General features: G+C 47.3%; 1 protein-coding gene across 2 annotated transcripts in view; it reads right to left on the minus strand.

Moving 5' to 3' along the window:
* RNF213 (ring finger protein 213) overlaps window positions 1–14,037 on the minus strand; it is a 2,329,248-nt gene that overhangs the window by 1,531,669 nt on the left and 783,542 nt on the right. For both annotated transcript variants that reach the window (XM_085617427.1, XM_085617426.1), the window contains exon 13: window positions 3,382–3,519. In XM_085617427.1, the coding sequence (XP_085473553.1) occupies window positions 3,382–3,519 (138 nt within the window). The remainder of the gene's footprint in view (window positions 1–3,381; window positions 3,520–14,037) is intronic.

The raw sequence follows: 14,037 nt of genomic DNA on the forward strand, positions 1-14,037 counted from the left end.
AACCCCCTGAGATTACATGTTACAAATCGCAACTTCTTGTCCCCACTAGGGTCCAACACCGGGTCTGCCATATTGTTCATGGACCATGTCTGAAATGATGTACATGCATATTGAAATAAATCCAGCAATCAGCACAGGATCCTCTGAAATGAATATGCCTGTCTTACAAATCAAACAACCCCACCCATCCACCCACGCTATGCCCTACCCAACTGTGCATAGGCGATAGAGTGCATTATACGGGTGAGGGGGGTGCTAACTAAGAGAAAACAATCTCTTAAAGGAAAAAGCAACAAAAACATGACCTATTAGCACACCCCTTGTGGTACACACTATGGGGCAAATGTCGCCTGAATTGAGGTTCACCCAATCCCGGCATTATGGACAGTATTAACAACAACATTACTACCATGATGAATCAAGTTTCATGCTTAATATGTCTCCCCAATCGCCCACCCATCCCACTCTATCTCCCACAAGAAGGACTCAGCCAATTCTGTACACATCTCTCAGCAAATTACGGAACGCGATCCATGCAGGATCTGGGGAGATCGGTTAGCTGAATGGAATGCATCAACCTTGGTTTCCCAATTTAATCAAACTGCCAAGATGAAAGATGCAATGTAGTCTCCTGCAAACCATCACCAGGCCATGTGGACCCAACAATGCAAGTGAGAATCGGGCCCAGACCTGCCCCACCCCTACAGTGAGTCCTGCCCAGATCTCCCTCAGGAGCATGTCAAGGGGACTTCATTCCTCTTGTGTTGCAGTGTCTTTCACACCTCCCACATGGGGGCCTGAAGAGCCCTTCTTTGATTTTGCACCATCTCTGTGCTTAAAGAACTGCAGTACTTGCGCAGGGTCTGTGAACACATGAGCCTTCCCATCTGTGTGAACTCTCAAGCTAGCAAAATACATCATGTAGTACTCAAACTGCAGATCACGGAGCCTTCCCTTGACTTGTGTGAATAGCCACCGAGCATCCTGCACTTGCTGGGTAGACATACCTTCGTATTGAAGTTCCTGCAACTCCCGGGCCCACCAGAGCCTGCTGTCTCGATCTCTATAATTCAAGAGCCTCGCTATAATTGGGCATGGTGGCTCTCCGAGCACAGGTCACAGAGCCAGTGAACGGTGTGCCCTATCCACTACAAAAATATTAGAAAAACAGTCTCTACCCAGCAGTGATGTTAACATTTGCTCCACAAAGAGCTTCATGTTGGGGATACTGGTAGACTCTGCAATTCCCATAATTCTTATATTGTTCCGCCGGGAGCGGGCCTCCAAGTCCTCCGCTTTAGCTTGCCGACTCCTAAGTTGTTTGTCTAACGCAGTGTGGGAGAGTGATGCAGAGTTCAAGGTGTCTTCAGCATCAGAGACCCTTTTTTCAACAATGTCTAAGTGGTCAGTATGCTTATCTAGCCGTTCGTTTATCCTATCCATGAGGAAGGAAGGGGAGTCAAATTTCCAATCTATTTTATTCAGACTACTTTGCATAGCTTCCTGAATTTGTTTTAAGTCAGTGTCAGAAGGTGAATCACCCATCTCGGAGCCCGATTCTGAGGCGTTTTCATCTTGTTCCTTCTGTCTGCTTGATTGCGTGGCTCGAATTGCAGCTTAGTTTGAGACTTTTTAGGCATTCCCATGTTGATGTCCCTCAGGCCCTTACAACAATGCAGCGAGCACTGCTAGCACCAGAGAACGACAGCCTCCCCAAACAAACGCTGGGCTCGCAAATAAGTCTGCAGGCTGAGAGGCCTTGTTGTTACACCTGCGCAACAAACTCCGACTATGGGGCTGAATGCGCCTTTTCCGCGTGCAGTGCAGTGCTGGTCTCCCCACCCCTTAGACCCAGCCGCAGCGCTAAGTTGTCCCAATGGGGGCCAGGGGCAGCTAAAGAATGGACAGATTCAGGGGAGTGGCTGCAATCAGATTGAGTCCCTTCAGATTAGGGCAGTGCAGCAACCGCCCCCAGTCCTTAGCACAGGACCAGTGTGGCTCCAACCGCAGGTCGGCCCAGCTGCGGCCGCTCCCGGCAGCTTACCATCAGGGGAGGAGGCCACAGGCTTCACAGGCCCCGGGGGCTAAGGCCGAGACAGAACTGGGATCCGGGGACCCGGCACCAGCAACCAGAGTCCCTCGCCCTCAGCCCCACCAGAAAGCAGGTCTGGAGCATATGCAGGCTTGCAGTGTCTCTGGAAGCAACAGTCTCGCAGGCAAGGCCAGGCAAACGCCGCAGCTCACCACGTGGCCGTGTACGCACTGGCGAGGCAGCCACAGAGCCCACAGCAAGACCCAGGGCTATAACAGCAGACCCCACACAGCATCACCAAGTCTATCTCTGGCTCCGAGCTCAGGGCCGTCCCCGCACCACGTATGGAGTCACTGGATCACCGCAATCACCGCCCGCAGGCCTATTCAGGAATTAAGTGCCGCAGGCTCTCGGGTCCGATTTTGCAGGATCTTCAGTAGCAGGAGGGCACTGGGAGACTACAGTCAAAAGATGATGGTGCTTAACCGACTGAAAGAGGTAGGATTCTGAAGGATTATATGCCGCTCCCCGAAAAAACTGTATAGTTTCCTCTTGCTTTATAATGACATCTTGACCTAAAGCAGGAATAAGTTGAGTAAAGCTCAATAGCTTCTTTCTTCAAGGTTCAAATGAATATTCAATTTGTGAAATTTTATCTCTACAAACGAGTTGTGACACGTGAAATTTTGAAGTGACGGAGAAAAGGATAAATGCAAATTAAGATATGACATAACATTAACTAAAAAAAGAACTATAATGGACCGAACGATCCATCTGATCCTGGTAAAAGAGAGTCCAGGGAAACATCAGAAGAAAAAGCAAACATTTTAATTATTTGTCTAATATATGTACATTAGCAATAAATAATTTCTTTTAAAATTTCCATGGCACTACACAGGCTTATGCATTCAAAAAATGGTCTTCGCAAAATCTCTAGAACAAAGACAAGGTTCTATATAGGAGCATACTTATACGCAGAAAGAAAATTTAATTTGTGCTTCTATGCATTTGTAAGAAATTACAGTTCAATGGAGGTCTCATTTGGACAAACCAGAATAGGAGTTTAAGCTAAAAGTCAAATCTGCTCGGGTGGAAAATCCATCACAATGGGATGGGCTTTTGATAATTGAGGGACTTGAAATAAGACTTAACAGGTGGGAGTTACAACAGAAGTAATTGAAAATTAAATACTACTAATCACTTTATTATAAATAAAATGCACAGCTTTTTAACACGACAACAAGACAATTCAAATCAAATGTTCAGTAGAAAGACACATTTGTGAACTTAGTGAATTAATATAAAAGTGAAGGCTGTATTAAGGATTACTTTTCTGACATTAAACATACCTTAAGTTCATCCCGGAATGAATAATAAGTGTAATCTGACAATTGTTTCGATAAAACTGTTCGGAACCAGCCTTTCGTATCTTTCTGGACTTCCAGCAAAGATTTGTTCTCTCTAGGACCCTCTGATTTTGCATTTTCCTAGGGTTAGAATGAAAAAAAGAAGTTCTACATAAAAATAAGAAGAAAGAGCAAATAGAGTTATTCAATAGTACAAACACACCTTAGCAATGATCCAGATTACAAAATGCCTTGCTAGGTTAAAAAAAGGATGAATGCAACAAGGTATCTCTTTCTAAATTAAATATAAATGATAACGCTGTTGTGTAGTTTCTTCCAGTATAAAATTATTTAGTCTAAACCAGTGTTTCCCAAACTGTGGTCCGCGGACCCCCAGGGGTCCCTGACACATTCCTAGGGGGTCCGCAGGCAGCAGTTTCGAAAGCACTGCAAAGTATCTTGTTTAATTAGCAGTTTTCAAAGAACAATAAAAGTGTCAAGATAACACCAGTGATTAATGTCCCTGCTGGAGAGAGATGAGTTTTGTCCAGTGGCAGCTTTGACTTATCGAATGTAGCGCAGAGGGTTAAAATGCCTACTGCAAAGAACATGTACCATGCCTTTTAAAAAACAGTATTTTATATGCATAGGTCAGTGGGTTACTTCTTTTTTTTACTGTGCAGTTCATAAGGGACAATCGTAATCTAGCACAGTGACCTATAAACTGTCATCAAACAGCTGCTTGCAAACTGCAAGGTACAAGTTAGTGACTTATGTTTTTTCCCAGTCTTTCATTATCCTGATGCTGCTAAAAAGGTTTATTTGGGAGGAAATACATTTTTAGTGTTAAAGTCAATGCTAACCACTGTGTTATGTTCTGAATCCTGAGTTTGTGCTTCTCCAGACCAAGCACTCCTTAACAATGCCTACCAGTAAGAATGACATGTGAATTCTACACCTTGTAGTCCCCTTTGCCTTATGTAACATTTTCTATACACTGATTTACACGTATGATTCACTGTCTCTATATGTGTGTGATGTAAAGTGCTCTGACATCCTACAATGGTATGAGAGATGCTATAAAAAATGAAATACAGGTGACAGAGGGGCTATGGGGAGATGAGAAGCACTGTTGGAGTGTGATAGTAGGGGAATCATCGAAGACCCCCCAAAAAGATTGTCGAATTCTGGTGCATAGTCAGGTCTTCATTTACTATTCTTTAAAAGCTAATACAATTCAACATACAATGTGTTGTAGACTCCATCATGGTTTCCTAAATGTTTTGGGGGAAAGCCTCCCAAAGCCCCCTTTGTAGTGGTCAGGCTCACTCACTGCACTTGGTGTGCACCGTATGGGGACTGCTCTGAAATCATTTGCCAGGGCTGCTTTGGATTTCCAGTCTGGCCCTGGCAGGAGCAGGAGCCTCGTACTGCGAAATAAAACCAACCATTGAAAAGTTAGTCACGGAGATGCAGCACCAACCTTCCCATTAACTTTTTTCGTTTTCTTGCAAATGCTTTCAATATATAATACAACAGAAGTGGCGGAGAGGGTCGTTAGCCTCCTTGGCTTAACACACTCCGCCACTTCAGAAACGCAGGGCTGCACCATATTTACAAGAATATGGTGCAGCCCTGCATTTCCCCTGCGCTGGTGCTACGCTTAACAGGGGAAGATTGTTTATGTACAGGAAGGTCCCCCTTCCTGCACATAAAAAATCTTGAAATGTCGTTTTGCCACTTCTATGTGTGCTGCTTAATGCAGCACATATGGAAGTTACAAAATGTCATTTTTTAATTTTTTTTTGATGTGCAGCAAGGCGTTTTACAAAAACGAGGAGAAATCAAGCATTTCTCCTTGTTTCGCCAAGTTAAGACCAGGTTTTCCCTGGTCTTAATTTTGGCGCTGCCTCCCATTTACGCTGCCCTTGTAAATAGGGGAAAAAAGCAAAAACCAAAGGAAATGATGGACGGAGTGTTGAACATTGCAAGCACTCACCCCCAGTCAACTGATCTGGGTTTAATCCATCACCGTTCTTTAGCCCACTCTGCCACCCCAGTTCAGACATGGCCATATGCAAATCAGTCTGACCCTGTGCCTCATGGGAACAGTCCAGCCCGAACTGCCAAGCCATGTCTTCCCTGGACCGGAAACAAGCTTCCTAGGACCGGTTTCTGGCATTTTAGCCGTCTTCAGCCAGGCTTGCTTGAATCCAGTGGCAAAGTGAGCAAGGGACTCACGTCTGAGCATACCCTGCCAACTTATGGCGAACAAAGCAAAAACCAAAGGAAATGATGGACGGAGTGTTGAACATTGCAAGCACTCACCCCCAGTCAACTGATCTGGGTTTAATCCATCACCGTTCTTTAGCCCACTCTGCCACCCCAGTTCAGACATGGCCATATGCAAATCAGTCTGACCCTGTGCCTCATGGGAACAGTCCAGCCCGAACTGCCAAGCCATGTCTTCCCTGGACCGGAAACAAGCTTCCTAGGACCGGTTTCTGGCATTTTAGCCGTCTTCAGCCAGGCTTGCTTGAATCCAGTGGCAAAGTGAGCAAGGGACTCACGTCTGAGCATACCCTGCCAACTTATGGCGAACAAAGCAAAAACCAAAGGAAATGATGGACGGAGTGTTGAACATTGCAAGCACTCACCCCCAGTCAACTGATCTGGGTTTAATCCATCACCGTTCTTTAGCCCACTCTGCCACCCCAGTTCAGACATGGCCATATGCAAATCAGTCTGACCCTGTGCCTCATGGGAACAGTCCAGCCCGAACTGCCAAGCCATGTCTTCCCTGGACCGGAAACAAGCTTCCTAGGACCGGTTTCTGGCATTTTAGCCGTCTTCAGCCAGGCTTGCTTGAATCCAGTGGCAAAGTGAGCAAGGGACTCACGTCTGAGCATACCCTGCCAACTTATGGCGAACAAAGCAAAAACCAAAGGAAATGATGGACGGAGTGTTGAACATTGCAAGCACTCACCCCCAGTCAACTGATCTGGGTTTAATCCATCACCGTTCTTTAGCCCACTCTGCCACCCCAGTTCAGACATGGCCATATGCAAATCAGTCTGACCCTGTGCCTCATGGGAACAGTCCAGCCCGAACTGCCAAGCCATGTCTTCCCTGGACCGGAAACAAGCTTCCTAGGACCGGTTTCTGGCATTTTAGCCGTCTTCAGCCAGGCTTGCTTGAATCCAGTGGCAAAGTGAGCAAGGGACTCACGTCTGAGCATACCCTGCCAACTTATGGCGAACAAAGCAAAAACCAAAGGAAATGATGGACGGAGTGTTGAACATTGCAAGCACTCACCCCCAGTCAACTGATCTGGGTTTAATCCATCACCGTTCTTTAGCCCACTCTGCCACCCCAGTTCAGACATGGCCATATGCAAATCAGTCTGACCCTGTGCCTCATGGGAACAGTCCAGCCCGAACTGCCAAGCCATGTCTTCCCTGGACCGGAAACAAGCTTCCTAGGACCGGTTTCTGGCATTTTAGCCGTCTTCAGCCAGGCTTGCTTGAATCCAGTGGCAAAGTGAGCAAGGGACTCACGTCTGAGCATACCCTGCCAACTTATGGCGAACAAAGCAAAAACCAAAGGAAATGATGGACGGAGTGTTGAACATTGCAAGCACTCACCCCCAGTCAACTGATCTGGGTTTAATCCATCACCGTTCTTTAGCCCACTCTGCCACCCCAGTTCAGACATGGCCATATGCAAATCAGTCTGACCCTGTGCCTCATGGGAACAGTCCAGCCCGAACTGCCAAGCCATGTCTTCCCTGGACCGGAAACAAGCTTCCTAGGACCGGTTTCTGGCATTTTAGCCGTCTTCAGCCAGGCTTGCTTGAATCCAGTGGCAAAGTGAGCAAGGGACTCACGTCTGAGCATACCCTGCCAACTTATGGCGAACAAAGCAAAAACCAAAGGAAATGATGGACGGAGTGTTGAACATTGCAAGCACTCACCCCCAGTCAACTGATCTGGGTTTAATCCATCACCGTTCTTTAGCCCACTCTGCCACCCCAGTTCAGACATGGCCATATGCAAATCAGTCTGACCCTGTGCCTCATGGGAACAGTCCAGCCCGAACTGCCAAGCCATGTCTTCCCTGGACCGGAAACAAGCTTCCTAGGACCGGTTTCTGGCATTTTAGCCGTCTTCAGCCAGGCTTGCTTGAATCCAGTGGCAAAGTGAGCAAGGGACTCACGTCTGAGCATACCCTGCCAACTTATGGCGAACAAAGCAAAAACCAAAGGAAATGATGGACGGAGTGTTGAACATTGCAAGCACTCACCCCCAGTCAACTGATCTGGGTTTAATCCATCACCGTTCTTTAGCCCACTCTGCCACCCCAGTTCAGACATGGCCATATGCAAATCAGTCTGACCCTGTGCCTCATGGGAACAGTCCAGCCCGAACTGCCAAGCCATGTCTTCCCTGGACCGGAAACAAGCTTCCTAGGACCGGTTTCTGGCATTTTAGCCGTCTTCAGCCAGGCTTGCTTGAATCCAGTGGCAAAGTGAGCAAGGGACTCACGTCTGAGCATACCCTGCCAACTTATGGCGAACAAAGCAAAAACCAAAGGAAATGATGGACGGAGTGTTGAACATTGCAAGCACTCACCCCCAGTCAACTGATCTGGGTTTAATCCATCACCGTTCTTTAGCCCACTCTGCCACCCCAGTTCAGACATGGCCATATGCAAATCAGTCTGACCCTGTGCCTCATGGGAACAGTCTAGCCCGAACTGCCAAGCCATGTCTTCCCTGGACCGGAAACAAGCTTCCTAGGACCGGTTTCTGGCATTTTAGCCGTCTTCAGCCAGGCTTGCTTGAATCCAGTGGCAAAGTGAGCAAGGGACTCACGTCTGAGCATACCCTGCCAACTTATGGCGAACAAAGCAAAAACCAAAGGAAATGATGGACGGAGTGTTGAACATTGCAAGCACTCACCCCCAGTCAACTGATCTGGGTTTAATCCATCACCGTTCTTTAGCCCACTCTGCCACCCCAGTTCAGACATGGCCATATGCAAATCAGTCTGACCCTGTGCCTCATGGGAACAGTCCAGCCCGAACTGCCAAGCCATGTCTTCCCTGGACCGGAAACAAGCTTCCTAGGACCGGTTTCTGGCATTTTAGCCGTCTTCAGCCAGGCTTGCTTGAATCCAGTGGCAAAGTGAGCAAGGGACTCACGTCTGAGCATACCCTGCCAACTTATGGCGAACAAAGCAAAAACCAAAGGAAATGATGGACGGAGTGTTGAACATTGCAAGCACTCACCCCCAGTCAACTGATCTGGGTTTAATCCATCACCGTTCTTTAGCCCACTCTGCCACCCCAGTTCAGACATGGCCATATGCAAATCAGTCTGACCCTGTGCCTCATGGGAACAGTCCAGCCCGAACTGCCAAGCCATGTCTTCCCTGGACCGGAAACAAGCTTCCTAGGACCGGTTTCTGGCATTTTAGCCGTCTTCAGCCAGGCTTGCTTGAATCCAGTGGCAAATAGGGGGCCACGTCAAAATCAATGGGTGTTGTAGGGGAAACGCCCACCGCAAGACCCACTGCCCACCCCTTTCACGCTAAGAATTGGGTGAAAGGGGGTCTTATTTACAAGGCAGCGTTAAGCCACGTTAAGGCTTAACACTCCCTTGTAAATAAGGCGAAGCCCCTATCGCCACGGGAGCGTCTCAAAAAGTGATGTTCCCATGGTGATAGGGGCTTGTAAATATGCACCTAAAATCATTAGTAATTCGAGTATTTGTTTTGTGTGCACACGTGTGTTAATATTTTTTGAATTACTGTTTTAATGTTTGAAATTTAAATCCTACAAATTGCTTGGGGGTCCCTGGCATACAGTGGTTACTCAACGGGGGTCCTCAGGAGTCAAAAGTTTGGGAACCACTGGTCTAAACCGTAAGCAGCCAAAAGAAACTCTAAAGAGATGACTATGAAAACAAGTCTCTGCAAGGCAAAAGTTTCTGAATTGCTATTATTGTATTTTTCTTAAAACACTCTGTTAAACCTAGAGCAGTATTTAAAACAACATTGCAGCATAAACCCAAACCTTGCTGCTCAGAGAAAAGGGAAATGACGTAGGAAATTAAGAGAATTACAGTCAGGTAGCTGATTGTAATGAATGCTGAAATTATACACCACTCCATTTAAGAAACCAGTAGGTCCCATATCCCATCATTGCTCATACTGGCACCTGCTCAACGGTCTCAGTTCTTTTCACAGGGTTATCTGTATGGATGACCACTGCACTATGTTGTACCATCCAAAGGCTAAGCTGCTGGCTGAAGAAGAAGTGCTATCTACACGGGGATGTCCCAAAAAGTGGTTCTCTGTGCAGTGGCGGCTCCTACATTGGGGCGTTTGGGCGCCGCCCCACTGCTTTCTCGCAGTGCGAGAAGACAGAAACATAAATGGTAATAACTACCGTTTATGTTTCTGCTTCTCGCACTGCGAGAAAGCGGAAGTGCCTGTTTGGGGGTGGGCGGTCCTGCTCGAAGACAGGGGGGGAGTGGCCTGCCCACTGTCGTGCATACTGACTGTTTGGTCGGCTCTGGGGCTGACCAAACAGTCAGTATGTGCAACAGTGGGCAAGCCAAGCCCCTCCCCTCCCTGCCCTCGAGCAGGACCACCCACTCTCCCTTTTCTCTATGTGAGTCAGGACCGGACGTCGGGACCCATCCCCAGAAGAAGGCGCGGGACGGTAAGTTTTATTTTAAATTTTTTTCCCATTAAACCCCTTCCGCCCCTCCCCCCCCCCCACCTGCACGGCGCGATGAGCCAATTTCAAAATAAACACTCCCCCCCCACCCCCCCCCACCCGCCCGTAATGCTGGCCGCGACTGTCTGCTGGATATGTGCCGTTTCCTGTAAAATCAATGTCTCTGACTCTTGCAAGCTAAACATGGATTAACACAAGAAGCTCACAAATAAAAAACAATTCCACAAACGATGGATGTTTCATACTTCTCCTTCCTACGTCCAATTGTGCCTGCCCCGTTTTTGTTCGAATCCCTCTGCCGCGAAATGCAAGCACTGCCGAACACCACGGCTGCCTAGAAATGAATTACAGCGGATCACGTATGCCTCTTTCTTGAATACTCGGATTTGTAGGACGCGGGACAATGTGAGTTTGGACCCTTTTCATTTTCACTACTTCATTTATTAGTCTTTAAACTTCCCTGGGCCTTCACAGAGGGAGTTGGTCACTGGCAGAATCTTTAAAAAAAGAGTATTTCCTGGTACGGTGGCGGAATGGTGTCATGGAATATTTCATTAGTTCTCCTTTGAGGTGCCTGTAAAAGAAACATGCATGTACCATGTCACTCATTGCTTCACGTACGCATGCATTCATCTATCCATTTACTCATGGTTGCATTCATCCATCTACAATACAATACATATAGGCACTTTCAGTCATAAGCCAGAACTACAGTCTTTGCTCGTTGTCTTAGTGAAGACAGTGCTTTTCATTGTGTTCTATTGTGGAGTAAGCTACACACCATGTGGCGTTACATTTAGAAAGAACAATCCGATTCTGCTCTTGCGAGATGTAAATCACAGAAGGTGCTTTCTTAGTATCACTGGTGGCAGATTTTATAAAAGCGTATTGCGTTTTGGCAAAGTGCACAGTTAGCCGACTCAAAACTAAAGTGGCAAGTATGGAATCTATCTGCGACCCTAGCTAAGGGCCCCGTGACACCTGGGCCCGATACAACATGTGAGTGCTTTACTGGGATTTGCGCAATAGAGGGGTTTCTAGAGTCAACACCAGGGCGGATGCACTTGGATTTACGCTAAAAAATGTATGCCTCACTAATATAGAATACATCGACATGTCCCACCCCGTTGTGCAGCAGGGGTGGTTTTATGCATTTAGAGTTTGCCAGTGAAGCAGTACATTTGTTTTCTTGTCTTTTTTTTTTTTTAACAGCATTGTTTTACCGGGGTGGTAAGTGCATCAATCGTGGGGTACTAAAATGACAGATTGATGGGTGGATTGGTAGGAATATGCTACTTACCAGTATGCATCTGTTCTTGGCATGTAGAGCTGCAGAGTTGTACACTTAGCATAGGTCGCCATCTGGTGTTGGGCCCGGATGTTTGCAGTTTGTTTTTCTTCTTGGACCGTCTTTGGAAGTCACGAGTTTGGTGACTCCTCCTTCGGTCCGTACTGCGCATGGGCTTCGGCTCCATCCTCAGATTGTTTTTCGCCAACAGGGAAATGATGGAGCGTAGTAATAACAGTGAGAAACCCATGTGTGTTGTATCTAAATAAGATGGACTGGAACGGATACAGGTAGCCGGGGAGGCGGGTGGGCGTGTACAACTCTGCAGCTCTACATGCCAAGAACAGATGCATACTGGTAAGTAGCATATTCCGTTCGAGGCATATGAGCTGCAGATTGTACACTTAGCATAGATTATATAGCAGTACCCAACCTTAGCGGCGACCACCGGTATCCGTTGCAGCTGTTTGAAAGAGTGTTTTTAGTACAGCCTGGCCCACCCTAGCTTGCTGCTGGGAATGCACATCTACACAGTAGTGTTTTGTGAATGTGTGCGGTGTAGACCATGTGGCTGCCTTGCATATGTCATCTAAGGGTATATTCCCTAGAAAAGCCATAGAAGCCCCTAACTTTCTTGTAGAGTGGGCTTTAGGGGGAACAGATAATGTTCTCTTTGCCTTCTGATAGCAAATTTGTATGCATTTTACAATCCACCTAGCTATCCCTGATTTTGAGATGGGGTTGCCTTTATGTGGTGGAGAAAAGGAAACGAACAACTGTTTGGTCTTCCTGAAGGGTTGCGTTCTTTGTATGTAATATAGCAACGCTCTTTTCACATCTAGTGTGTGTAAGGCCCTTTCCGCAACAGATTGGGGTTGCGAAAAGAAGACAGGTAATTCCACTGATTGATTGAGGTGGAAGGGGGTAATGACTTTGGGCAGGAACTTCGGATTAGTTCGAAGTATGACCTTGCTGTGATGCATTTGTATGTAAGGTTCCTGTATGGTGAACGCTTGTATTTCACCAACCCTTCTAAGGGAAGTGATAGCTACAAGGAAAGCTGTTTTCCAGGTGAGAAATTGTAGCTCACATTTGTGCATTGGTTCGAAGGGCGGACCCATTAGTCGTGTAAGGACCAAATTTAGATTCCATACAGGGGAGGGTGGTGCCCTGGGAGGAATTACTCGTTTAAGGCCTTCCATGAAGGCTTTAATAGCGGGCACTCTGAAGAGTGACAAATGCTGTCTGTTTTGTAGATAGGCAGCGATCGCTGCTAGGTGTAGGCGTATGGATGAATACGCCAGGTTACACCTGTGAAGATGGAGCAGATAGCATATGATGTGTTGTATGGATGCATCTAGAGGGTTGATTGTATTGTTACGGCAGTACATTACAAATTTTTTCCACTTTGCGGCATAGCATGCTCTAGTGGTAGGACGTCTGGCTTCCATGATGATGTTCATGCAATCAGGGGGAAGGTTAAGGTACCCGAATTCTAAGATTTCAGGAGCCAGATCGCCAGGTTGAGCTGAGCTGGGTCCGGGTGCCTGATTTCTCCATGGTTCTGGGTTAGGAGGCATGGGGAAAGGTGCAGTTTTTGATGTGGTACCACTGATAGTTGTAGTAGCGTGGTGTACCACGGCTGTCTGGCCCACGTCGGAGCTACCAGAATGAGTGTGAGGGAGTGCTGTTGTAGTTTCCTGACCACTAATGGAATTAGTGGGAGAGGTGGAAAGGCGTATGCAAATCTGCCTGACCAGTTCATCCATATCGCATTGCCCTTGGACAATGGGTGTGGGTATCTGGCGGCGAAGCTTGGGCATTTTTTGTTTTCGTGGGTGGCGAAGAGGTCTATTTGAGGATGCCCCCACTGTTGGAAGAATGGGTGAAGAACTTGTGGATGCAGTTCCCATTCGTGTAGTTGTTGAGTCTGTCTGCTGAGCAGATCTGCTATGGTGTTTTGTACGCCTGGAACATGTTGTGCCAGGAGAAAAATGTTTTGGGGAATTGCCCATCTCCATATGCTCTGGGCTAAGCGGGAGAGCTGGGGAGAGTGTGTCCCCCCCTGTTTCTGTATATAATACATCGCAGTCATGTTGTCTGTGCGAATGAGGACTGCTTTGCCTGAAATCTGCTTTTGGAAAGATTTTAGGGCTAGAAAGATCGCCAAGAGCTCCAGATGGTTGATGTGGAGCGATTTTTGCTGTGGCGTCCATAGACCTTGCATTGTGAGGTGTAAGAGGTGCGCTCCCCAGCCGGAGAGCGATGCGTCCGCTGTTAGAGTCACTTGGGGAACCGGGTCCAGGAACGGCCGTCCCTTGGAAAGGTTTGTGGTGTTCCACCACTGCAGAGAGTGATGTGTGCGGCCGTCCACCAACACCAGATCCGTCAGCTGACCCTGGGCCTGGTTCCACTGTTGTGCTAGGCACTCCTGAAGTGGACGCATGTGGAGTCTTGCATGGGGCACTATGAAGATGCAAGACGCCATCATCCCTATGAGCTTCATAAACACTCTTGCTGGTAGAGAGTGTTGAGGAAGGAATATTTTGCGTAAGGCTAGAATGCTTGTGATTCTGGCTGAGTTTGGATAGGCAATACCTTTTGAGGTGTCTATGGTGGCCCCGAGA

Source organism: Triturus cristatus, chromosome 7 (assembly GCF_964204655.1).
Source record: "Triturus cristatus chromosome 7, aTriCri1.1, whole genome shotgun sequence".
Lineage (NCBI taxonomy): Eukaryota > Metazoa > Chordata > Amphibia > Caudata > Salamandridae > Triturus > Triturus cristatus.